Here is a 27,679-nt window from a genome sequence, read left to right as displayed (position 1 = left end):
TCTAGACCTATCGGCTGCCTTCGATACTGTGAACCATCAGATCCTCCTCTCCACCCTCTCCGAGTTGGGCATCTCCGGCGCGGCCCACGCTTGGATTGCGTCCTACCTGACAGGTCGCTCCTACCAGGTGGCGTGGCGAGAATCTGTCTCCTCACCACGCGCTCTCACCACTGGTGTCCCCCAGGGCTCTGTTCTAGGCCCTCTCCTATTCTCGCTATACACCAAGTCACTTGGCTCTGTCATAACCTCACATGGTCTCTCCTATCATTGCTATGCAGACGACACACAATTAATCTTCTCCTTTCCCCCTTCTGATGACCAGGTGGCGAATCGCATCTCTGCATGTCTGGCAGACATATCAGTGTGGATGACGGATCACCACCTCAAGCTGAACTTCGGCAAGACGGAGCTGCTCTTCCTCCCGGGGAAGGACTGCCCGTTCCATGATCTCGCCATCACGGTTGACAACTCCATTGTGTCCTCCTCCCAGAGCGCTAAGAACCTTGGCGTGATCCTGGACAACAAACTGTCGTTCTCAACTAACATCAAGGCGGTGGCCTGTTCCTGTAGGTTCATGCTCTACAACATCCGCAGAGTACGACCCTGCCTCACACAGGAAGCGGCGCAGGTCCTAATCCAGGCACTTGTCATCTCCCGTCTGGATTACTGCAACTCGCTGTTGGCTGGGCTCCCTGCCTGTGCCATTAAACCCCTACAACTCATCCAGAACGCCGCAGCCCGTCTAGTGTTCAACCTTCCCAAGTTCTCTCACGTCACCCCGCTCCTCCGCTCTCTCCACTGGCTTCCAGTTGAAGCTCGCATCCGCTACAAGACCATGGTGCTTGCCTACGGAGCTGTGAGGGGAACGGCACCTCAGTACCTCCAGGCTCTGATCAGGCCCTACACCCAAATAAGGGCACTGCGTTCATCCACCTCTGGCCTGCTCGCCTCCCTACCACTGAGGAAGTACAGTTCCCGCTCAGCTCAGTCAAAACTGTTCGCTGCTCTGGCTCCCCAATGGTGGAACAAACTCCCTCACGACGCCAGGACAGCGGAGTCAATCACCACCTTCCGGAGACACCTGAAACCCCACCTCTTTAAGGAATACCTAGGATAGGATAAAGTAATCCTTCTCACCCCCTCCCCCCTTAAAATATTTAGATGCACTATTGTAAAGTGGTTGTTCCACTGGATGTCATAAGGTGAATGCACCAATTTGTAAGTCGCTCTGGATAAGAGCGTCTGCTAAATGACTTAAATGTAAATGTAAATGTATATAAATGCCTGGAACATTTACATTTTTGACAATCTCTTATAAAATGGGTTAAAATCATGTATAGTAACTCTAGGTGTAAAATAGTAAATAATGGCTACTTCTCAGAAAGTTTTAAAGTAAAACAAGGTTGTCATCTATCGGCATATCTATTTAATATTGTCATTGAAATGTTAGCTATTAAAATAACCGCTGTTACTATGATGTTGGTAATGGCGCCGGAGGGGAAGGCTGCCGTCTTATCGACTTTTAATCAACCATGCAGTTTTGTTAGTTTTTCTGCGTTGTTCATAACTTGTTTTGTACATAAAGTTGCTGCTACCGTCTCTTATGACCAAAAAGAGCTTCTGGACATCAGAACGTGATTGATCACCTCAAACTGGAAAAAGAGTTCTTCTTCAATGAGTCAGATGTGAGGGATATAATACAGACACCCGACTAGATCCCCGTTATTCGCTGGAGAAGGATACACAGATGTAGCAAAAAGAGATCAGGGTGCCTTGTGAGGATCAGGCGATGAGTGGCTAATCTGCCCATGCCTTCCGTCCTGCTAGCTAATGTTCAATCGCTGGAAAATAAATGGGACGAACTGAAAGCACATTTATCCTAATAACGAGACATTACAAACTGTAATATCTTATGTTTCACTGAGTCGTTGCTGAACGACAACATTAACAACATACAGCTGGTGGGTTAAACACTCTATTGGCAGAACAGAACAGCAGTCTCTGGTAAGATACAGGGCGGGCACCTAGGCATTTATGTCTACATACCACCACAGACCGATACTGGCACTAAAACCGCACTCAATGAGCTGTACACCGTTGTAAGAAAACAATAAAAAGCTCATCCAGAGGCGGCGCTCATAGTGGCCAGGGACTTTAATGCAGGGAAACTTAAATCAGTTTTAACTAAATTCTATCAGCATATTACATGTGGCCAATCAGAAGGAAATCTGACCATACAGTGGGGCAAACAAGTATTTAGTCAGCCACCAATTGTGCAAGTTCTCCCACTTAAAAATATGAGAGAGGCCTGTAATTTTCATCATAGGTACACTTCAACTATGACAGACAAAATGAGAAGAAAAACAATCCAGAAATCACATTGTAGGATTTTTAATTAATTTATTTGCTATTTATGGTGGAAAATAAGTATTTGGTGACCTACAAACAAGCAAGATTTCTGGCTCTCACAGACCTGTAACTTCTTCTTTAAGAGGCTCCTCTGTCCTCCACTCATTACCTGTATTAATGGCACCTGTTTGAACGTGTTATCAGTATAAAAGACACCTGTCCACAACCTCAAACAGTCACACTCCAAACTCCACTATGGCCAAGACCAAAGAGCTGTCAAAGGACACCAGAAACAAAATTGTAGACCTGCACCAGGCTGGGAAGACTGAATCTGCAATAGGTAAGCAGCTTGGTTTGAAGAAATCAACTGTGGGAGCAATTATTAGGAAATGGAAGACATACAAGACCACTGATAATCTCCCTCGATCTGGGGCTCCACGCAAGATCTCACCTCGTGGGGTCAAAATGATCACAAGAACGGTGAGCAAAAATCCCAGAACCACACGGGGGACCGAGTGAATGACCTGTAGAGAGCTGGGACCAAAGAAACAAAGTCTACCATCAGTAACACACTATCCCGCCAAGGACTCAAATCCGGCACTGCCTGACGTGTCCCCTTGCCTAAACCAGTACATGTCCAGGCCTGTCTGAAGTTTGCTAGAGAGCATTTGGATGATCCAGAAGAAGATTGGGAGAATGTCATATGGTCAGATGAAACCAAAATATAACTTTTTGGTAAAAACTCAATTTGTTGTGTTTGGCGAACAAAGAATGCTGAGTTGCATCCAAAGAACACCATACCGACTGTGAAGCATGGGAGTGGAAACATCATGCTTTGGGGCTGTTTTTCTGCAAAGGGACCAGAACGACTGATCCGTGTAAAGGAAAGAATGAATGGGGCCATGTATCGTGAGATTTTGAGTGAAAACTTCCGTCCATCAGCAAGGGCATTGGAGATGAAACGTGGCTGGGTCTTTCAGCATGACAATGATCCAAAACACATCGCCCGGGCAACAAAGGAGTAGCTTCGAACGAAGCATTTCAAGGTCCTGGAGTGGCCTAGCCAGTCTCCAGATCTCAACCCCATAGAAAATCTTTGGAGGGAGTTGAAAGTCTGTGTTGCCCAGCAACAGCCCCAAAACATCCCTGCTCTAGAGGAGATCTGCATGGAGGAATGGGCCAAAAAAAGTGGTCAGATGAAGCATATGCTAAACTACAGGACTGTTTTGCTAGCCAGACTGGAATATGTCCTGCGATTATTCCGATGGAATTGAGGAGTACACCACATCAGCCACTGGCTTAATCAATAAGTTCATTGGGGACTTCATCCCCACAGTGACTGTAGGTACATACACCAACCAGAAGCCATGTATTACAGACAACATTCGCACTGAGCTAAAGGGTAGAGTAACCTCTTTCAGGGAGCGGGACTCTAACACGGAAGCTGAAAGAAATCTTGCTATGCCCTCTGACGAACCATCAAACAGGCAAAGCATCAATTCAGGATGAAGATCAAATCGTAGTACACCGGCTCTGATGCTCGTCGGATGTGACAGGGCCTGCAAAGTATTACAGACTACAAAGGTAAGTACAGCTGAGAGCTCCTCAGTGACACGGGCCTACCAGCAGAGCTAAATAAATTGCATGCTCGCTTCGAGGCAAGTAGCACTGAAAAATGCATGAGAGCAGCAGCTGTTCCAGATGACTGTGTGATCACGCTCTCCGCAGCCGATGTGAGTAGACATTTAAACAGGTCAACTTTCCCAAGGCCGCAGGGCCAGAAGGATTACCAGGACGTGTACAACGAGCATGCGTTGACCAACTGGCAAGTGTCTTCACTGACATTTTCAACCTCTCACTGTCTGAGTCTGTAATATCAACATGTTTCAAGCAGACCACCATAGTCCCTGTGCACAAGAACACTAAGGTAACCTGCCTAAATCACTACCGACCCGTAGCATTCACATATGTAGCCATGAAATGCTTTGAAAGGATAGTCAGGGCTCACATCAACACCATTATCCCAGAAACCCTAGACCCACTCTAATTTGTATACTGCACCAACAGATCCACAGATTATGCAGTCTCTATTGCACACCACACCTGTGAAAATGCTCAGCGTTCAACACCATAGTACCTTCAATGCTCATCATTAAGCTAAGGACCCTGGAACTAAACACCTCCCTCTGCAACTGGATCCTGGACTTCCTGACGGTCCGCCGCCAGGTAGTAAGGGTAGGTAACAACACATCCGCCACGCTGATCCTCAACACGGGGGCCCCTCAGGGGTGCGTACTCAGCCCCGTCCTGTACTCCCTTGTTCACTCATGACTGCATGGCCAGGCACAACTCCAACACCATCATTAAGTTTGCAGATGACAGAACAGCAGTAGGCCTGATCACTGAAAACGATGAGACAGGCTATAGGGAGGAGGTCAGAGACCTGACCGTGTGGTGCAAGGACAACAACCTCTCCCTCAATGTGATCAAGACAAAAGAGATGATTGTGAACTACAGGAAGAGGAGGACCAAGCACGCCCCAATCCTCATCGACTGGGCTGTAGTGGAGCAGGTTGAGAGCTTCAAGTTCCATGCCATCCACATCACCAACAAACTAACATGGTCTAAGCACACCAAGACAGTCATGTAGAAGGCACGACAAAGCCTATTCCCCCTCTATACCAGGGGGTGTCAGAGGAAAGCCCTAAAAATTGCCAATGACTCCAGCCTCCCTAGTCATAGATTGTTCTCTTTGCTACCGCATGGCAAGCGGTACAGGAGCGCCACGTCTAGGTCCAAGAGGCTCCTAAATAGCTCCTACCCCCAATCCGTAAGACTCCTGAACAGCTATTCAAATAGCTACACAGACTATTTGCATTCGGCTCAGGTGACAAATAAATGTTGATTTGAAATCAGACCCAACAATAATATCAAGGGATTAGAAATCCAGGGTTGAAAAGCAATGGTGTCATTGTACGCTGATGATTCATGTTTTCGAATAAATCCACAACCTGGATACCTCCGCAAACTCTGGATCATTGGATTACAACCAAATTATGATAAGTGTACTATTTACGTATTTGATCAGAAAAAAAGTATGACTTTTACAGTACCATGCAGTTTGCAAATAAAATGGTCTGATTGGTGATGTGGATATACTCAGTATACATTTCCCAAACTAAATAAATGATCTCACTCCAAGAGATGTTAATAGGAAGTTAAAAATAGGTAAGATATTGCTAATTTGTGGAAAAATCCGCCTGATTAACTTTTTAGTCATTTTACCTATTTGCTCATGGTCTTGCCTATACCTAGCAAACAGTTTTTGAAATTGTTTGAGAAAAATATTTTCCATTTTATTGCAAGTGAGACAAAATTAAAAGGGCCTATTTATATAATGAATTTGTATTCAGAAGGCAGAAATGAATATTAAAGAGTTAGAGCTCTCAGTAAAGGCTTCAGTCATACAAATGTTATACTTAAATCCAAACTGGTTCTCTAGGAAATGAGTAAGAATGTCTCACCCTATGTTCATGAATGGTCTTTATCCTTTTTTAAGATTTCAACCTCTCACTTTCAGTTATTTGAAAAGGAAATCACCTCCCAAATATCGTTATTTTAAAACAAGCAAATCTAATTTGAATCCACCAGAAAAGACATAACAAATAATACAATAAATATTGTGGTTAAAATCAAATATAATAATTTATAGAAAAAACATCATAATATTTTGTTTTAAAGTATAATCTTCATAAATTACATCATAAATATGCCTCGTGGGATTATGTCACACATGCATTTAACAAAAATATATGGAAATTATGACAAACAACTAATTGCAGCATTACCACAAAAATGGAAGAGGAAAGTTGAAACGGGGAAAAGTAAGGAACTTGCCTGTCAGCCCTGCATTGAAGACCATAATTGGTTTAAGAAAATTGTGATAAATAAAAAGTATACCAGTTTCATTTAAGGACCAAAAAATTGACAGCCGTGCCATCTAAATTTCAAAATAGTTTGGAAGAGATTTTTGACGTACCGATTCCATTGCACATGGTTTATGGACTGATACGCAAAACTTCATTTTTTACAATTTAAATTATTATACAAAATTCTTGCAACCAATAGAATGTTATTTATATGGGGGATACAACTTTCCCAGCTCTGCAGATTTTACAGCGAAGAGACAGAATCATTTGTAGCTTGTTTTTGGTAACAGTTTCAGAAATGGCTGAAGAATTGCAATATTTACCTGGAGCTAATTCTGCAGATAGCACTACTTGGTGATGGGTCAAGTAGTGGTTTTTGTATTTCTATGTTTTGGCCATGTATGGTTCTCAGTCAGGGACAGCTGTCTTTCGTTGTCTCTGACTGGGAATCATACTTAGGTAGCCTGTTTTGCCACCTTAGGTTGTGGGTAGTTGTTTTCTGTTTAGTGTTTGTATCACCTGTCAGAACTGTTTCGGTTATTCCTTTTGTTATTTTCTATTTAGTGTTCAGTTTCGAATAAATAATATGAACACGTACCACACTGCACCTTCGTCCTCACCTTCTTCCTCTGAATGCTGTTACAATGGCAAAAATAAATCCAATATGGATGGTGTTGAGAGATAGATGGGACGGTTTGAATGGAGCTGAAGGTTGGGATTAATAACAACAAATAATAACAAGATAACTAACGTAAAACATACTGTGTCCATGTAACATGTATTGTTTAAGAACCTTTGCGAAAGACCACAGTTTGAAAGACATTGAAAAAATATAAATCAAACCGGATGGACATCGGAAATTAATGAGAGGTTGAGGGTAGAGAAAGGACAGGGGTAAAATGTATACAGTATGCATAAACTAGAATTAGAGGCCTTGTTCACTAGTTTACTCCCATTAGTATATGTATTTATTTGTATGTATGTATATATATTTGTATGTATTTGTATGTATTTATATTTGTATGATTTATATATATGTACTGTATGTATTTGTATATATATATATATGTATATATATACAGTATATATTTGTAAATATGTATGTGTATACACACTGCTGAAAACAATTAAGGGAACACTAAAATAACACATCCTTGATCTGAATTAATGAAATATTCTTATTAAATACTTTTTTCTTTACATAGTTGAATGTGCTGACAACAAAATCACACAAAAATTATGAATGGAAATCAAATTTATCAACCCATGGAGGTCTGGATTTGGAGTCACACTCAAAATCAAAGTGGAAAACCACACTACAGGCTGATCCAACTTTGATGTAATGTCCTTAAAACAAGTAAATGAGGCTCAGTAGTGTGTGTGGCCTCCACGTGCCTGTATGACCTCCCTACAATGCCTGGGCATGCTCCTGATGAGGTGGCGGATGGTCTCCTGAGGGATCTCCTCCCAGACCTGGACTAAAGCATCCACCAACTCCTGGACAGTCTGTGGTGCAACGTGGCATTGGTGGATAAAGCGAGACATGATGTCCCAGATGTGCTCAATTTGATTCAGGTCTGGGGAACAGGCGGGCCAGTCCATAGCCTCAATGCCTTCATCTTGCAGGAACTGCTGACACACTCCAGCCACATGAGGTCTAGCATTGTCTTGCAGTAGGAGGAACCCAGGGCCAACCACACCAGCATATGGTCTCACAAGGGGTCTGAGGATCTCATCTCGGTACCTAATTGCAGTCAGGCTACCTCTGGCGAGCACATGGAGGGCTGTGCGGCCCCCCAAAGAAATGCCACCCCACACCATGACTGACCCACTGCCAAACCGGTCATGCTGGAGGATGTTGCAGGCAGCAGAACGTTCTCCATGGCGTCTCCAGACTGTCACATGTGCTCAGTGTGAACCTGCTTTCATCTGTGAAGAGCACAGGGTGCCAGTGGCGAATTTGCCAATCTTGGTGTACTCTGGCAGTAAGCACAACATTTACATTACATTACATTTAAGTCATTTAGCAGACACTCTTATCCAGAGCGACTTACAAATTGGTGCATTCACCTTATGACATCCAGTGGAACAACCACTTTACAATAGTGCATCTAAATATTTTAAGGGGGGGTGAGAAGGATTACTTTATCCTATCCTAGGTATTCCTTAAAGAGGTGGGGTTTCAGGTGTCTCCGGAAGGTGGTGATTGACTCCGCTGTCCTGGCGTCGTGAGGGAGTTTGTTCCACCATTGGGGAGCCAGAGCAGCGAACAGTTTTGACTGAGCTGAGCGGGAACTGTACTTCCTCAGTGGTAGGGAGGCGAGCAGGCCAGAGGTGGATGAACGCAGTGCCCTTATTTGGGTGTAGGGCCTGATCAGAGCCTGGAGGTACTGAGGTGCCGTTCCCCTCACAGCTCCGTAGGCAAGCACCATGGTCTTGTAGCGGATGCGAGCTTCAACTGGAAGCCAGTGGAGAGAGCGGAGGAGCGGGGTGACGTGAGAGAACTTGGGAAGGTTGAACACTAGACGGGCTGCGGCATTCTGGATGAGTTGTAGGGGTTTAATGGCACAGGCAGGGAGCCCAGCCAACAGCGAGTTGCAGTAATCCAGACGGGAGATGACAAGTGCCTGGATTAGGACCTGCGCCGCTTCCTGTGTGAGGCAGGGTCGTACTCTGCGGATGTTGTAGAGCATGAACCTACAGGAACGGGCCACCGCCTGTGGACGTTGGACCCTCATACCACCCTCATGGAGTCTGTTTCTGACCGTTTGCGCACACATATGCACATTTGTGTCCTGCTGGAGGTCATTTTGTAGGGCTCTGGCAGTGCTCCTCCTGCTCCTCCTTGCACAAAGACTGAGGTAGCAGTCCTGCTGCTGGGCTGTTGACCTCCTACGGCCTCCTCCACTTCTCCTGATGTACTGGCCTGTCTCCTGGTAGCGCCTCCATGCTCTGGACACTACGCTGACAGACACAGCAAACCTTCTTGCCACATCTCGCATTGATGTGCCAGCCTGGATGAGCTGCACTACCTGAGCCATGTGTGTGGGTTGTAGACTCCGTCTCATGCTACCACTAGAGTGAAAGCACCACCAGCATTCAAAAGTGACCAAAACATCAGCCAGAATGCATAGGAACTGAGAAGTGGTCTGTGGTCCCCACCTGTAGAACCAGTCCTTTATTGGGGGTGTCTTGCTAAATGCCGATAATTTCCACCTGTTGTCTATTCCATATGCACAACAGCATGTGAAATGTATTGTCAATTAGTGTTGCTTCCTAAGTGGACAGTTTGATTTCACAGAAATGTGATTGACATGGAGTTACATTGTGTTGTTTAAGTGTTCCCTCAATTTTTTGAGCAGTGTCCCCAAACTTTTGAATGGTAGTATATACATTGGGGAGAACAAGTATTTGATACACTGCGGATTTTGCAGGATTTCCTACTTACAAAGCATGTAGAGGTCTGTAATTTATATCATAGGCACACTTCAACTGTGAGAGATGGAATCTAAAAATAAAAAAAATCCAGAAAATCACATGGTATGATTTTTAAGTAATTCATTTGCATTTTATTGCATGACATAAGTATTTGATCACCTACCAACCAGTAAGAATTCCGGCTCTCACAGACCTGTTAGTTTTTCCTTTAAGAAAATCAAACAGACTCCAACCTCTCCACAATGGCCAAGAGCAGAGAGCTGTGTAAGGACATCAGGGATAAAATTGTAGACCTGCACAAGGTTGGGATGGGCTACAGGACAATAGGCAAGCAGCTTGATGAGAAGGCAACAACTGTTGGCGCAATTATTAGAAAATGGAAGAAGTTCAAGATGACGGTCAATCACCCTCGTTCTGGGGCTATATGCAAGATCTCACCTCGTGGGGCAACAATGATCATGAGGAAGGTGAGGGATCAGCCCAGAACTACACGGCAGGGCCTGGTCAATAACTTGAAGAGAGCTGGGACCACAGTCTCAAAGAAAACCATTAGTAACACACTACGCCGTCATGGATTAAAATCCTGCAGCGCACGCAAGGTCCCCCTGCTCAAGCCAGCGCATGTCCAGGCCCATCTGAAGTTTGCCAATGACCATCTCGATGATCCAGAGGAGGAATGGGAGAAGGTCATGTGGTCTGATGAGACAAAAATAGAGCTTTTTGGTCTAAACTCCACTGTGTTTGGAGGAAGAAGAAGGATGCGTACAACCCCAAGATCACCATCCCAACCGTGAAGCATGGAGGTGGAAACATCATTCTTTGGGGATGCTGTTCTGCAAAGGGGACAGGACGACTGCACCGTATTGAGGGGTGGATGGATGGGGCCATGTTTCGCGAGATCTTGGCCAACAACCTCCTTCCCTCAGTGAGAGCATTGAACATGGGTAGTGGCTGGGTCTTCCAGCATGACAATGACCCGAAACACACAGACAGGGCAACTAAGGAGTGGCTCCGCAAGAAGCATCTCAAGGTCCTGGAGTGGCGTAGCCAGTCTCCAGACCTGAACCCAATAGAAAACCTTTGGAGGGAGCTGAAAGTCTGTATTGCCCAGCGACAGCCCCGAAACGTGAAGGATCTGGAGAAGGTCTGTATGGAGGTGTGCGCCAAAATGCCTGCTGCAGTGTGTGCAAACCTGGTCAAGAACTACAGGAAACGTATGATCTCTGTAATTGCAAACAAAAGTTTCTGTACCAAATATTAAGTTCTGCTTCTCTGATGTATCAAATACTTATGTCATGCAATGAAATGCAAATTAATTACTTAAAAATCATACAATGTGATTTTCTGGAATTTTGTTTTAGATTCCGTCCCGCACAGTTGAAGTGTACCTATGATAAAATTTACAGACCTCTACATGCTTTGTAAGTTGGAAAACCTGCAAAATCGGCAGTGTATCAAATACTTGTTCTCCTCACTGTATTTTCTACCATTCAAAAGTTTGGGGACACATAGAAATGTCCTTGTTTTCAAAGAAAAGCATCTATTAAAATAACATCAAATTGAACAAAAACACAGTGTGAACATTGTTTATGTTGGAAATTACTATTGTAGCTGGAAACGGCAGATTTTTTATGCAATATCCACATACACGTACAGAGAAACCATCACTCCTGTGTTCCAATGGCAGTTTTGTGTTAGCTAATCCAAGAAGTTCAGTATCCCAGAGTTGATTCTTTACTGTTGATGTTGAGGCTGGTAATTATTTAATGAAGCTGCCAGTTGAGGACTTGTGAGGCGTCTGTTTCTCAAACTAGACACTCTAATGTACTTGTCCTCTTGCTCAGTTGTGCACCGGGGCCTCCCACTCTTCTTTTTATTCTGGTTAGAGACAGTTTGCGCTGTTCTGTGAATGGAGTAGTACACAGCGTTGTACGAGATCTTCAGTTTCTTGACAATTTCTTGACAACACAGAAGTGATGGTTGCTGATAATGGGCCTCTGTAGGCCTATGTAGATATTCCATAAAAAATCTCCCATTTCTAGCTACAATAGACATTTCCTATGTCTACACTGCATTTCTGATCAATTTTATGTTATTTTAATGGACAAAAAATGTGATTTTCTTTCAAAAACAAGGACATTTCAAAGTGACCCCAAACTTTTTAACGATATTTGCAAAAAATATATGGGGATTGGAAGTGATGCAGACAATTACATTGATGGAAGCTACAATCTATCTGCAATATTACAGCTAATCTACCCACTGAAAAAAAACATTACCAACACATCAACAGCTTCTCATGAACTATTATGGCCTGTCTGTAAGATACAACACTTAACCACACACCTTCCTAAATGTGTCTTCCATGCTTTCCTCTCAGTCTAAACACTTCCTAACCCCTCGAGATCCCCCTAAAGACACCTGCATGTTGCCCTCCCCAGGGGAAACAATATACAGTGAGGAAAAAAAGTATTTAGTCAGCCACCAATTGTGCAAGTTCTCCCACTTAAAAAGATGAGAGAGGCCTGTAATTTTCATTATAGGTACACTTCAACTATGACAGACAAAATGAGAAAACAAATCCAGAAAATCACATTTTAGGATTTTTAATGTATTTATTTGCAAATTATGATGCAAAACAAGTATTTGGTCAATAACAAAAGTTTATCTCAATATTTTGTTATATACCCTTTGTTGGCAATGACAGAGGTCAAACGTTTTCTGTAAGTCTTCACAAGGTTTTCACACACGGTTGCTGGTATTTTGGCCCATTCCTCCATGCAGATCTCCTCTAGAGCAGTGATGCTTTGGGGCTGTTGCTGGGCAACACGGACTTTCAACTCCCTCCAAAGATATGAGATCTGGAGACTGGCTAGGCCACTCCAGGACCTTGAAATGCTTCTTACGAAGCCACTCCTTCGTTGCCCGGGCGGTGTGTTTGAGATCATTGTCATGCTGAAAGAACCAGCCACGATTCATCTTCAATGCCCTTGCTGATGGAAGGAGGTTTTCACTCAAAATCTCACGATACATGGCCCCATTCATTCTTTCCTTTACACGGATCAGTCGTCCTGGTCACTTTGCAGAAAAACAGCCCCAAAGCATGATGTTTCCACCCTCATGCTTCTCAGTAGGTATGGTGTTCTTTGGATGCATTCTTTGTCCTCCAAACACGACGAGCTGAGTTTTTACCAAAACGTTATATTTTGGTTTCATCTGACCATATGACATTCTCCCAATCTTCTTCTGGATCATCCAAATGCTCTCTAGCAAACTTCAGACGGGCCTGGACAAGTACTGGCTTACGTAGGAGGACACGTCTGGCTCAGCAGGATTTGAGTCCCTAGCGGCGTAGTGTGTTACTGATGGTAGGCTTTGTTTCTTTGGTCCTAGCTCTCTGCAGGTCATTCACTCGGTCCCCCCGTGTGGTTCTGGGTGTTTTTTGCTCACCGTTCTTGTGATCATTTTGACCCCACGGGGTGAGATCTTGCATGGAGCCCCAGATTGAGGGAGATTATCGGTGGTCTTGTATGTCTTCCATTTCCTAATAATTGCTCCCACAGTTGATTTCTTCAAACCAAGCTGCTTACCTATTGCAGATTCAGTCTTCCCAGCCTGGTGCAGGTCTACAATTTTGTTTCTGGTGTCCTTTGACAGCTCTTTGGTCTTGGCCATAGTGGAGTTTGGAGTGTGACTGTTTGAGGTTGTGGACAGGTGTCTTTTATACTGATAAGAAGTTCAAACAGGTGCCATTAATACAGGTAACGAGTGGAGGACAGAAGAAGTTACAGGTCTGTGAGAGCCAGAAATCTTGCTTGTTTGTAGGTGACCAAATACTTATTTTCCACCATCATTTGCAAATAAATTCATTAAAAATCCTACAATGTGATTTTCTGGATTTAAAAAAAATTCAATTTGTCTGTCATAGTTGAAGTGTACCTATGATGAAAATTACAGGCCTCTCTCATATTTTTAAGTGGGAGAACTTGCACAATTGGTGGCTGACTAAATATTTTTTTTTGCCCCACTGTATATAGTAGTATATGGTCTGTCTGTAAGGTACATCACTAGCCCACATTGGGGACGGCAGGGAGCGTTGGACTAGTAACCGAAAGGTTGCAAGTTCAAATCCCCGAGCTGACAATCTGTCGTTCTGCCCCTGAACAGACAGTTAACCCACTGTTCCTAGGCCATCATTGAAAATAAGAATTTGTTCTTAACTGACTTGCCGAGTAAAATAAAAGTAAAAAATAAAACAAAAATAAATAAAAAACTGAAGTGATTGTTCCTCTCCCCAGGTGGGAAAACCTTTAAATCAGACCTCCATTTGTCAGAAACCATAAACTGGGGCAAGTTAAACTGTTAACCAGCAAGTTAAAATGAGGGAAGGTATCCCGACTCCGTGCTGACACAGAGCTCTCTCGCTCTCTGTTTACCTCCTGTAACTTCACACAGTTTATATGTATTTTCAAACCATTTCCCTTCCAGGTTATTAACAACCAAGGGCTCTTTCATGGGATTACATTTTGTCTTCTAAATGCAATTAGCCTATTGCGTAAAGGCCGAAAGGAGCAAGAGATGTAATGAACTTGAATCTCCTTGACAGACGTGAGAGCATTAGTTTCAATGAGTTTGCCAGCCTGGCACATCTTGAAAGTGTAGGTACTGTCTTGACACTGACTGATTGTGATGTCGTTTATCTTTGGTATACCATTCTTTATCTGCACAAATCAAAGTCATTTTGTTGTGAAAGATGTAATTGCAGTGAAGTAGGAAATACTCACCAAACTCTGGCGCTCAGTGAATACGTAGGTTATTGACCAGCCATTCTCCAACTGATTATCAATCTACATGGCAAACAAAGATACAAACATTGACATTTAAAACAGACGCGTAGAATTGGGCAGTTATGATTCTCCAGGAGGAAAGTAGGAGTAGGCATGCAGCCGTACAGAATTCCCATCTGCCACATATAGGTCTCGTTAGTTATGTGTGTGGGTCACATAAAGTAAAGAAATGACCTTAGAACAATAAAATAAGTCTAACTTGGGAGGAAACCTTAATATCAATACATTCCAGGCATGACTTATGACTGTTTGAGTGATTTTAATGATCTGTATCTCAACTTGATATTTTGTTTGTAGAGTCTGTTGATATTACTGCATGATTTGGTGTGGTATGATGTGTCCTCACCAGGCAGTTGAGGTTGAGGAGGTGACCCTTGGTCACAGAGTGCCGACATGGACCAGGGACGCCACCCCACGCCAAAGGGAAGCACATGAGGAAGAGGAAGCACAGATGCCTAGCCTACAATGGACATAACATTATCATTACATTATGACCCTTATTACTGCTGCTACTACTACTACTTCTGCTACTACTACTACTACTGCTTTTACAAACTACTACAGTACTACTACTATTACTCAATAGCACCACAACAACAACTTATATTTCTACAGTACTACTGCTCAGGGGTCTACATCTCAAAGTAAGTGTTGTTGCTCACCGTGAAAGGACAGCATAATAAAGGAATATTGATCAATAATGTTCAATAGTGAGTTCCAAAATTATAGGCACAATGGTGCCTTTCGTCCACACTTGCTAACTTAATATCATATTACGGGAATACAAGTCACATGGGTATTGACACATTTTTTCAAATATATTTTCAATTTTGATATTCAATAGAATCATGCCATTTTTCTTACATAGCACCTTATGGCCTGTCTATTTGAGAACATTTTTTAGTTTTTGATGACAAACTATTGAAGGCCATGTTGAGAGCTGGGAAAAAGCTAGTCAATCTGCTCCCAATTCCATACTGTTGCAGAACACCGGTTATAAACATCTGGAAAAGCTAACTGTTAACAATAGATAATAGATCAAAATGTCATAATGCTTACTGCCCAAAATTGCTGATAGTACTGTTTTTTTCTCACTTATTACAGAACTGAGGCTCTACAGAGGGCCAGACAGAGAAACAAAGTATTTGATGTGGCAAATATAACTTTACAATATTACGGTTTACCTTGGTGTAAACAGAGGTGACCCAACACAAATAACATATACACACGTGCACAGGCATGTGCGAACACACTTCACTCTTACCAAGGAGATCCTCAAGGAACCTTTGCTAGTCAATGGATTCTTATTTGCACCTTTGGTTAGTTGAGCGGTTCTTGGACGAACCTTGTCGCTGGCACGTGCGAAGCATTTAAAATGCATCTTTTACTAGTGGATTTGCCTGACAGACTCAGCAACCAAGTCAAGGAAAGGGGGGGTACCTAGTCAGTTGTCCAACTCAATGTATTTAACTGAAATGTGTCTTCCTCGTTTAACCCAACCCCTCTGAATCAGAGAGGTGTGTCTTTTTTTGCCTTAATCAACATTAACAGGGAGCAGTGGCCTTGCTCAGAACAACAGATTTTTACCTTGTCAGCTCAGGGATTCGATCCAGCAACTTTCTGGTTACTGGCCCAAAGCTCTAACCACTATGCTACCTGCCTCCCCACTGAAATAAAGAAATGTAGCTAGTCTACGGCTCAATCTCAATACTTCCACTTAGCCCTCCCCATCCATTTTGCGTTCTCCCGCAAGCCGTATGGATTGGGAATTGTGCCTCAATTAAACTTTGAGTGAGGCGTAGTGCCTTTTTAGTCCTCTAGCTGGCCTTCCAAATGAAGCAAATTGAGTTTGTAATGACAGGTTTTTCTATCACTGATTAAAAATGTTTTCCTAGTTTATTATCAGTAGATAAATTGTATTTATATTAAACTATATGTATTCTAGTGGTGGCATTCTGTCAGAAGATTGGAGACGTAGCTTTCATAATGTTATTTTTGGCCACCTGTGAGAGTAGTTATCATTCCTGTGTTCTGTTTTAAAGTCATTAAAGGTTAAGATTGAACACGACCAGTTCTGCAGCATTGTTAAAAGCTGACATAGAAGTGTAGGATCTTAATTTGATCACACTTTTGTAACTGATAAAAATGTCATTCTCCGCTGAAAATACAGACTAGCTTTGTGATTTATATAAATTCAATGAAAACCTGTACTAACATGGTTATATAAATAGTATTTCACTTTTCATGTAGCCTACTTATGTACAGCTAATAGCCTAACCACCAATCAAGCAACATTGTGGACTAAACGTTAAAAACCTGTGGCTACAGGATTATTTTGCTACGACAATACTGGTCAAATTAAAATCCTATATCTGTAAGTGTATGTGATTTTAAAGAGCCAAGTAGCCTTCCATTGCTACAAGTCAGCATTTTGTTACAATACAATATTGATTATTATTAATATTAATATTTAAATATTGATTAATAATATTGATTATATAAAAATATGAATGTATAATACATTAATATTAACAATAACAATGATAATCATGTAAATACCAGTAACAATATATTATTTAAAAGGTTCAAAATGGAACCCTAACCCTAACTTGAAATAACAAAATACTATTGAAATTAAAAGGAAAAGGTTCCCCACAGTGGCAATAGTTTTGACCCCCAAAAGGTTCCTGGGGGCTCCTTTCTGGCTGGAGTGTACTTCAAGGTAATAGCAGCAATAGTTCTCCCCAGCAGGGATCCGGCACTGTTTCAGGGAAAACTTTGGCACATTCACATACTTTATGGAGATGGTTCTCCACATAATCATGTCCAGATGGAATATATGGGCTTATTTCCTTTCCTTTCTTTCAAGGCAAAAAACTGCATATTGTATCTAATTGATTAAGTATGTTTTGCAATGGTATAAGGTGGTATTTGGATTCCTAATAGTTTATCATAAGAGTTTGTTACTTATGGTTCCGGTGGCATTGAAATGTGTGGGTTTCTCGTAGATTTCCTTTGCAAAATAACTATGAATTAACAGACTTTAAAAAAAAAATGTCAACATGTAACATCTTAATATGGTGTGGGACGTTCACTGTATTATTGAATCAATAGCAGGTCTATTTCGCTCCAGCATCAGGCATATTCTGTCTGTTCACAATTCACCTCTGGGAACATGGCAGCACTCAACACCCGACAACAGAAAGAGTTGGCCACTACTATATGAGAGATTGTTTGTGAGGAAATTACCTCTGCCCTCGACTTGCAATTAAGACTGGTAAATTATTATCTTGCACTGCTCACTTCTAAAGTGGATACCTACTAAACTGAAGCGAAAAGTTTGGAGATATCGACCAATGTGAGAGAGGGGCGACAGTCACACTTTATTTGGATAGTCCAAATTCTTCATCTGTAAATGCTCTAGAGATCGTCATACCATCAACAAAACTATCTGCTTGCTAAGGTTAGGTTTATAATAAGGGTTGGGATAAAGGTTAAGGTTAGGGTTAGAGCTACGGTTTGTAGATAGTTAGTTGAAATGTTACTCAGTCTGTATAGTTTGTGCCTTCAGAAAGTACTCACAACCCTTGACTTATTCCACATATTGAAAAATGGTTTAAATAGATCGAATGCAACATTGATTGAATACATTTTGTCCTCTCACCCATTCCGTATAATGACAAAGTGAAAATTTTAGCAAATGTATTCAAATACAGAAATATGTCGTTTGCATAAATGTTCACACCCCTGAGTCAATACGCGTTAGAATCACATTTGGCAGTGATGACAGCTGTGAGTCTTTCTGGGTAAGTCTCTAAGAGCTTTGCTCATCTGGATTGTACAATATGTACACACATTTTATTGACTTTTTATTCTTCAAGCTCTATCAAGTTGGTTGATGATCATTGCTAGACAGCCATTTTCATGTCTTGCAAGATAATTTTAAGCCTATTTAAGTCAAAACTGTAACTAGGTCACTCAGGAACATTCATTGTCATCTTGGTAAGTAACTCTGGTGTATTTTTGGCCTTGTGTTTTAGGCTTTTGTCCTGCTGAAAGGTGAATTTATCTTCCAGTGTCTGTTGGAAAGCAGACTGAACAAGGTTTTCTTCTCTGAGTTTTCTGTGCTTAGCTCTCTTCAATTTAAAAAAAATCCACAACATGATGTCGCCAACACCATGCTTGAAAATATGAAGAGTGGTACTCAGTGATGTGTTGTGTTCCATTTGCCCCAAACATAACACTTTGTATTCAAGACATGTAGTTAATATCATTGCAATATTATTTGCAGTTTTACTTTAGTGCCTTATTGAAAACAGGATGCATATTTTGGAATATTTTTATTCCGTATAGTCTTCCTTCTTTTCACTCTGTAATTTAGGTTAGTATTGTGGAGTAACTATAATGTAGCTGATCCATCCTCAGGTATCATTAATCTTCTGTAACCATTTTAAAATCACCATTGGCCTCATGGTGAAATCCCTGAGCGGTTTCCTTCCTCTCCAGCAACTGAGTTAGGAAGGGCACCTTTATCTTTGTAGTGAATGGGTGTATTGACCCAAAGATATACTCAATGTCAGTTTTTTTTAACCCATTTACCAATAGGTGCCATTCTTTGCAAAACATTGGAAAAACTCCCTGGTCTTTGTGTTTGAATCAGTGCTTCAAATTCACTGCTCGATTGAAGGACCTTACAGATAATTGTATATCTGGTATATAGAAATGGGGTAGTCATTTAAAAATCACGTTAAACATTAATTGCACACAGAGAGAGACCATGCAACTTATTATATGACTTGTTAGGCACATTTTCACTCCTGAACTTATTTAGGCTTGCCATAATAAAAGGTTTGAATTCTTACTGACTCAAGACATTTCAGCTTTTCATGTTTATTTAATTTGTAAACATTTCGAAAATAATAATTCTACTTTGACATTATGGGGTATTGTGTGTAGATCAGTGACACAAATCTCAATTTTATTTAATATATATATACACCATGAACTCCAAATGTTTTGGGACAGTGAGGTTAAAGTGCAGGCTGTCAGCTTTAATTTGAGGGTATTGTCATCCATATTGGGTGAACTAAATTACACACCTTATTTACACAGTCCCCCCATTTTAAGGGACCAAAAGTATTGGGACAAATTCACTGTATGTTAGGTAGTAAAAAGTACTTTGTTCCATATTCATAGCACACAAATTACTACATCACGTTTGTGACTACAACCCCACCCCCCAGCCCCCGAACAATAAAACATTTAAATGATTAAACATTTGATCCTAAATAAAAGGGTTTTTATCTGAAATAATATTTCAAATGTTTTGCATAATTGTGACTTGGCCCATCCCACACACTTCTTTCAAAGACCCACTCAGACATCAGGCACTGGTCACTTTCATCCCATCTTCGACATAGAAAATATAATATATATATAATCTACATTAACTTCATGTCATAATGTACACATTGGCTAGCACGGTGGAGGCCAAAGAACAAGTGCAGCATCCAAATGTCCCTCTACATCAGCAAATTAGCACCCTCTCGCCACTTATTGTGTAATGTTCTTGATATGGTACATGGTGGCTGTTGTTCTAATGAAACACTCCAACATCACTGAAGAAATCGAGTCTGAAGATAAGTATATTTAATGAGTTGCTTATTCAAGTAACTCAACTCATGTAAACACCCTGCTTCCAATATCCCTACAATATGAGTACAGCATTTACTTGTTTAATATTTCTTATGGGGTGTGCAAAAGAGCAGAAAATGAAATACAAATATAAAGACCATTTGTGAGCTACTTTATCAAACAGGACTTTTGTTGAAAAAAGTCCAACTAAATTCCAAGGTTTTTTAAAACTTTAAAATGAATATGTATGTATTTTCATGAAAACATTTATAGTAATATAATCTACTTATTAAATGTTAAAGCTATTTCCTGCAAGAGGAATTCCTAGACTTGAAATGGCCTTTCTGAGAAAAATGCTGAATAATTTTATTAGTAGCTTCCATTATTATGGAAGGAATTCTAAACTTGCCAAAAATACAAAGATAATTATTTCGACCAGATTCAGAAAAGTATGGATAACATTTTCAACACAGCATCATCCAAAATCTTCTCTCCATCCCGATTGCAAAAAATTAAGGTTCAATCCGTCAATCAAACCTTATATTGTTGTCACCTCTGCTCCCTCTCTTCCCCCCTTGCCACAAGGGCACCAGGCTCCCCAGCATCGGGCACTCCTGCCATCATCATTCCGCACACCTACCTTCCCCCCATCACGCGCATAAGTGATTATTGGATTCACCAGGACTCAATCACCTCTGTATACTTCTGGCCCTTCTTTGTACACTTTGTTAACAAACCTCCAGACAAGCTTCAATGCCATTACAACTCTCCTTCCGTTGCCTCCAATTGCTCTTAAATGCAAGTAAAACTAAATGCATGCTCTTCAACCGATCGCTGCCTGCACTTGCCCGCCCGTCCAGCATCACTGCTCTGGACGGTTCTGACTTAGCTATTTGTAGTTGTCCACATATTCTAGGTGTCTGGTTAGACTGTAAACTCTCCTTCAAGACTCACATTAAGCATCTCCAATCCAAAATGAACTCTAGAATCAGCTTCCTATTTCACAACAAAGCATCCTTCACTCATGCTGCCAAACATACCCTGTAAAACTGACTATCCTAACAATCCTCGACTTTGGCGATGTCATTTACAAAATAGCCTCCAACACTCTACTCAACCAATTGGATGCCGTCTATCACAGTGCCATCACAGTGCCATCATGATGTTTAGCTGAGTGGAAAATGTAGGCTTTGATGGTAATTGCTTTATTAATTAGTGTTTGGTATGTTCTGATGGGAGGGGCTTCCCCTACAAAAAGAGCCTCTCTTTCAGTTCAAGGGGGGGACCATTTTGGATTGAGTTGTTGATGGGGCAGCATTGATTATAGCTGTACCATAATGTATTATTTTGGTGGCAGTACTGTTGTTTCTCTTCCGGATTCAGTACTTTTGTGGCTCTGCTATATTTTTATTTGATAGAGGTTACTGTAGGTTTTTCAGTGTAGCCTTCTGGACTACTCTACTCGACAACCTCAATACTATGAATTAACATATGAAATCAATTAGTAACCAAAAAAGTGGTAAGCCAATAAAAGTATATTTTATATTTTTATACTTTGATTCTTCAAAGTAGCCATCCTTTGCCTTGATGACAGGTTTTCACAATCTTGGCATTCTCTCAACCAGCTTCATGAGGTAGTCACCTGGAATGCATTTAAATTAACAGGTGTGCCTTGTTAAAAGTTAATTTGTGGAATTTCTTTCCTTCTTAACGTATTTGATACAATCAAGGTAGGGGTGGTATAAAGAAGATAGCCCTATTTGGTATAATAAGTCCATTATAGGCAAGAACAGTTCAAATAAGCAAAGGGAAATGACAGTCCATCATTACTTTAAGACATGAAGGTCAGTCAATCCGGAAAATTTCAAGAACTTTGAAAGTTTCTTCAGTCGCAGTCGCCAAACGCATCAAGCACTATGATGAAACGGGCTCTCATGAGGACCGCCACAGGAAAGGAAGACCCAGAGTTACCTCTGCTGCAGAGGATAAGTTCATTAGAGTTACCATCCTCAGAAATCAGAAATTGAATCGCAAATAAATGCATCAGAGTTCAAGTAACAGACACATATCAACATCAACTGTTCAGAGGAGACTGCATGATACAGGCATTAATGGTTGAATTGCTGCAACGAAATCGCTACTAAAGGACACCAGTAAGATGAAGAGACTTGCTTGGGATAAAGAAACAGGAGCAATGGACATTTGACAGGTGTAAATCTGTCCTTTGGTCTGATGAGTCCAAATTTGAGATTTTTGGTTCCAACCGCAGTGTCTTTATGAGACGCAGAATAGGTGAACAAATGATCTCCGCGTGTGTGGTTCCCACCGTGAAGCATGGAGGAGGAGGTGTGATTGTGTGGGAGTGCTTTGCTGGGACACTGTGATTTATTTAGAATTCAAGGCACACTTTAGCAGCAAGGCTCACCACAGCATTCTGCAACATTACACAATCCCATCTGGTTTTTATCAACAGGACAATGACCCAACACACCTCCAGGCTGTGTAATTTATTTATTTTTTATTTTACCTTTATTTAACTAGGCATGTCAGTTAAGAACTGACTTTTCAATGACAGCCTAGGAACAGAGGGTTTGACTAAGAAGGAGAGTGATGGAGTGTTACATCAGATGACCTGGCCTCCACAATCACCCGACCTCGACCCAATTCAGATGGTTTGGGATGAGTTGGACCGCAGAGTGAAGGAAAAGCAGCCAACAAGTGCTCAGCATATGTTTGAACTCCTTCAAGACTGTTGGAAAAGCGTTCCAGGTGAAGCTGGTTGAGATAATGCCAAGGGTGTGCAAAGCTGTCATCAAGGCAATGGTTGGCTTGTTGGTTATACATGATTCCATGTGTTACTTCATAGTTTTGATATCTTCACTATTATTCTACAATGTAGATCATCGTAAAATAAAGAAAAACCCTTGAATGAGTAGGTGTTTACTAACTTTTGACTGGTGTATATATAGTAAGTGGACCATAACATAACCATCCATTTGTCTGTTTTGCATTGACAAGGCACTTGGCCCAGAACATGACTTTTGAACTTCTTCAATGTATTTCAACATGATAAAAAAAAAATATTAAAAAATGTTCATGGTGCATAAGCACGAAATCTATTGTAATTCCACGAAATACAGTTGTCCCAAATTTGTCCCACAGTATTGCATCATTACCATCGCACTGTGCTTTTTCAAAATTGTTCATATCGAGTCACACAAGAACTGGGAAGAGACGGTGAAGAGCAAGGATATGACGTATAATATATTATATATCCACCTCCAAGTAATGTAACTTGGAATGTGTCAAACGGTCATAAGTTGTCTAGACTGTCCTCTATTTGGAAGGATACATCTCATTCTATTGTGGTTGGAGTTTATCAAATGGAAACTGATCATATTAACAAAGTAAACCTGGTAGTGTAATCCCAAATATTAGCAAATTGTCATTAAAACATTGTCATTACCACCACAAATAGGGTCGGTATTGACATTTTCCAGGTTACTGTCATCAGAAAAGAAAGACTTTTTGTATAACTTTTGTATAAAATGGGTAAACCCCTGCTCAATATTGCTTATCACATAATCTTTTACTGTTTTTACAACAATCAATCATATTGTAAATACCCATTTGCACAAAGTCATTTTTAACAACATTATCCTGTCGTTATTGCCACACAGTCTTTACCACCATAATCGACAAATATTTCTGAATAAAAAATATGTACACATTAAATATCCCACTCCTCTCTTCATCAAGTGTAAAGAAAGCACTTGTTCTCAATAGATCAACTTAAAAATGAGTAAGTACATAACCATTTCGACATGTAATTGCATTGTTTGTGGTACTGTACAAACACAGGCAGCAAACAGCCACAGGCTGCAAACAGACATATAAACAGCCAATAAGGAATTCAAATAAGTTTTTCTAAATGTGCAAGTGCCAAATCCTATTGACAGATAAACCAAATAATCCCAAACCACATGTTGTTTGTGATTTAGTTGTAAACTAAAATTGAAGGTTTTATGAACTGATGGTAATAACATTTGCAGAGGTAAATTCCATCTATTGTTGAATAAAATGGTCACAGCAAATACCAGGTTATGGCTCCTGATAAAATGAGGAAATTATTTATTGTGATAAAAGTATTTTTGAAGAAACATTTTATTTTAAATATGACATGCCAAAAGTGCCCGTAGTTGCAAAATCCCCTATATACAATGGCATCTTGAGTTCTGGATAGTGGAGCAGTGTTTAGGGGCACCACAACGACACCACAACGTGTTCTAAAACCGGGCTCCCCAACTGTGATTTTACTTGCCCCCCCCCCCAACCCCCCCATACGGCCCCACATGTACAACTATAAAACAACTAAAGGTGCGACTTTCTGGTGTTAAAATAGTTACACAAACTAGCAGCTCAAAGAACCAACAAGAAGAGCTGAATTATTGAGTCAAGAATTTACATTTTAAAAGATACTTATGTCTTCGTAGATGTTTTGAGTGTGGTACTATGTGTTCTAGCTGCGCCACAGAAGTTGTTTCATAAACCTGTGACGTGTCCCGGGCTCATTACATGAACAAAAAAAATGCTATTTATTGTCACTCCCCTAAAATCTACTGGCTAGACATCTGGGTATCACATTACACACTAAATACTTCACAGTAACAATAACCTCTCTGTGCATTGCCTGGGCTACTGCAGTAAATTACTCAGATGAATACAATTCAATAACTGTCTTGTCAAATTCACACATGCGTCAACGGCTTAATAAAATACAATTGTTATAGTAGGTACTTACTATTAGCAGCCCATCAGTTATTACCGTTAACAGAAAATCTTGGAATGATACCAGTAACCCAAAATGCCCAGGTTCCAGAGTAGGGGACATACCTTGGCTTTGTGGGCTGGTTTGTGTGTGTTCATCTGGCTGACCTAGGCAAGTAGAACAGAGTAGAGTCCACTTTTAGAGTCATTGGAGCAGAGTTCCTGTCTTTGGTGAAGATGAGATTATTTCCCACTTGATGTGCATAATGATGAAGAGCAAAGAGAAGGAAAGGACAGACAATCCGAATGAGGGAATGATCAACGTCCGGATGTTGACTTACAAGAAGTCTAGGGTCCAATGGTCAACTTTGCTTAGCCATCTCAGTCTTCAATGACTGACTGAGCGAGTGTGGGTGGTGGTGTGTGTGAGTGACCGCCTATCCTCACTGGTACCTCATTGAGAGGCAGAGTCTTAAAACCCCTCCTCTTTCTCTCTTTCTTTCTCCCTCCCGCACCCCCCCCTCTCTCTCTCTCTCTCTTGTTCCTCTGACTTGCTCTTTCATTTTCTGACTCACTCGTTTCCCCTCTCATTATCATCCTCACTCTCCATCTCTCACTCGAACTACTTTAAATATCCATCAATCTCTTTCTCAATCTCTCTAAAGTCCTCCTACATTCCTCGCGACATGGAGCAATACCCCTGTTGACCACTCATGAAACCCAATGCAGTCCTATTAGATGTTTATGTTAGTCTAGCTCCTTAACACAGTATGACCTCTTGTTATTTGTCTTGTAACTTGCCCATAATCTTTTCAAGACACTGTATGTGAAGCAACTTCGAGCAGCTCTGGAAACACGAAGGGTCTTTTATCATTCATCTTTTGCAGAGACAAAAAAACAAAACATTTCTCATGAAGTCTCACATGATCAGGCTGAATCTTCATAGCAACGGTTGACCTTGGTGAACATGGTGGTGGTATGCAGGGGTGGAAATGGAAGCAAATCACTCTAGGAACCCTAGAATGTAAAATCCTTGAAATCAGTGTATTTTTACATGTCAAAATGATTTCACTCAATGAATTCAATTTCAAATACTGAGGATCTGAAAAAGATTGGTTCATATTTAATTGCCCTTGCCCTCAGTTCAGAAAATCATTTAATTCAATCAGGGGATTGACTTAAAATGTAAAGGAAATTACCTTATACCTAGAGGTCACAGAGGTCAAAGACTAGTAACACAGGGTCATATAATTATCTTATCCTTCTGCTTGTAATACCAAGAGTATGTTTTTGTTTGTTCTAGGCTGAAACCAAAGCCTGCAATTCATAGTGACAGGAAGCAGGGGTGTTGGAGATGCTGCAGCACCTCCTGGTAAATGTTATTAAAATTGCCAAAATGATTTAACTAGACTTGATTGATGTCATATTCTACAATATGTTCATCTGCCATCGTTTTGTAAACTGGAGATTTTGGTTACAATTCAAGACAATGTTCTTTTAATTGATCTCATTTGGTCGGTATCAAAGTAGCCTGTCATTTCGGTATTTTTTTTGTGGTATTTAAACATATTCTGCTAATGTCACCAGTCTGTAAAATGAAGTACTGTATAGTTGCATGAAATGCATTCATAAAATGACACCATTTTGACCCCTTGGGCTGACCCAAATGTATGCTCTGTACATAACAGACTTTTTTGAAAAGAGTCGTGAGTTAAATAACTTTCTAACCTGCAGTGACTAGGCTACTGGTATCCAATCTAGGCCTAGGCCTACCCATCATAGTAGGAATTGTATTTTCATGTTTGTCTGCAAATGCAACGATTGTTGCATGTGCTTTATTACTAAGGAGAATTCTTCAGTGCTGGTCATGTGTTTCCGCCATAGCTCCGGGAAGATGTTTTGAATAGGCGCAGGGGGTGAGCACCCCTTAACCGAACCCTTCTCAGAGCTATGGTGAAAACTCAGGACCAGAAATGATGAATACTAGCCCTAGGCTTTGGGTCAGCCAATGAATCTATACACATGTCCTAGACAAGACAAATGGTTCCATGCCTTTTTCATTACATATTGACTTTCAACATGTCAATACATGGCCACGAAATCATGAGACGAGGGTGCTGGGGCAGAGTTCTCCCTGATCTTGTTGTTGGCCAACCTAACCAATTCCGGACCCACGTTGTAGCATATGACATAATGCATCAGATGTAAAAAATGGCTTTATATAGGGTATGATGGGACCTGATAATTTGTCTAAAAAAAGGTACTCATACAGTATGGCATCACTATTGTGTTGATTGACAAAGCAGAAACAGGGTTTTAGGTTTTTTTGCAAATTTATAAAGATAAAAACAGAAATACATTATTACATAAGTAATCAGACCTTTTTCTATGAGACTTGGAATTGAGCTAAGGTGCATCCTGTTTCCATTGATCATCCTTGAGATGTTTCAACAAATTGATTGGAGTCCACCTGTGGTAAATTCAATTATTGGACGTGTGGAAAAGCACATACCTGTCTATATAATGTCCCACAGTTGACAGTGCGTGTCAGATCAAAAACCAGGCCATGAAGTCGAAGGAATTGTCCGTAGAGCTCCGGGAAAGGATTGTGTCGAGGCACAGATCTAGGGAAGTGTACCAAAAAATGTCTGCAGCATTGAAGGTCCCCAAGAACACAGTGGCCTCCATCATTCATAGATGGAAGGAGTTTGGAAC

At 41.0% G+C, this 27,679-nt stretch overlaps 1 protein-coding gene across 2 annotated transcripts in view; it reads right to left on the bottom strand.

Moving 5' to 3' along the window:
• LOC124002365 overlaps positions 1–25,391 on the bottom strand; it is a 57,131-nt gene extending 31,740 nt beyond the window's left edge. Inside the window, exons 1-4 of one of the 2 annotated variants that reach the window (XM_046309737.1) lie at positions 25,306–25,391; positions 25,091–25,132; positions 14,910–15,023; positions 14,501–14,563 (exon numbers count right to left, since the gene is read on the bottom strand). In XM_046309737.1, coding sequence (XP_046165693.1) covers positions 14,501–14,563; positions 14,910–15,023; positions 25,091–25,123 — 210 coding nt within the window. In that variant the 5' untranslated portion in view covers positions 25,124–25,132; positions 25,306–25,391. Of the gene's footprint in view, positions 1–14,500; positions 14,564–14,909; positions 15,024–24,998; positions 25,133–25,305 lie in introns of those variants that run through there. The other variant, XM_046309735.1, reaches the window with a different exon arrangement.
• Between the last annotated feature and the right edge of the window lie 2,288 nt (positions 25,392–27,679).

The sequence above is a fragment of the Oncorhynchus gorbuscha genome, linkage group LG18 (genome assembly GCF_021184085.1).
Source record: "Oncorhynchus gorbuscha isolate QuinsamMale2020 ecotype Even-year linkage group LG18, OgorEven_v1.0, whole genome shotgun sequence".
In the NCBI taxonomy this organism is placed as follows: domain Eukaryota; kingdom Metazoa; phylum Chordata; class Actinopteri; order Salmoniformes; family Salmonidae; genus Oncorhynchus; species Oncorhynchus gorbuscha.
Note: the sequence above shows the minus strand (reverse complement) of the source record. Positions and strands in the feature narration are given on the sequence as shown.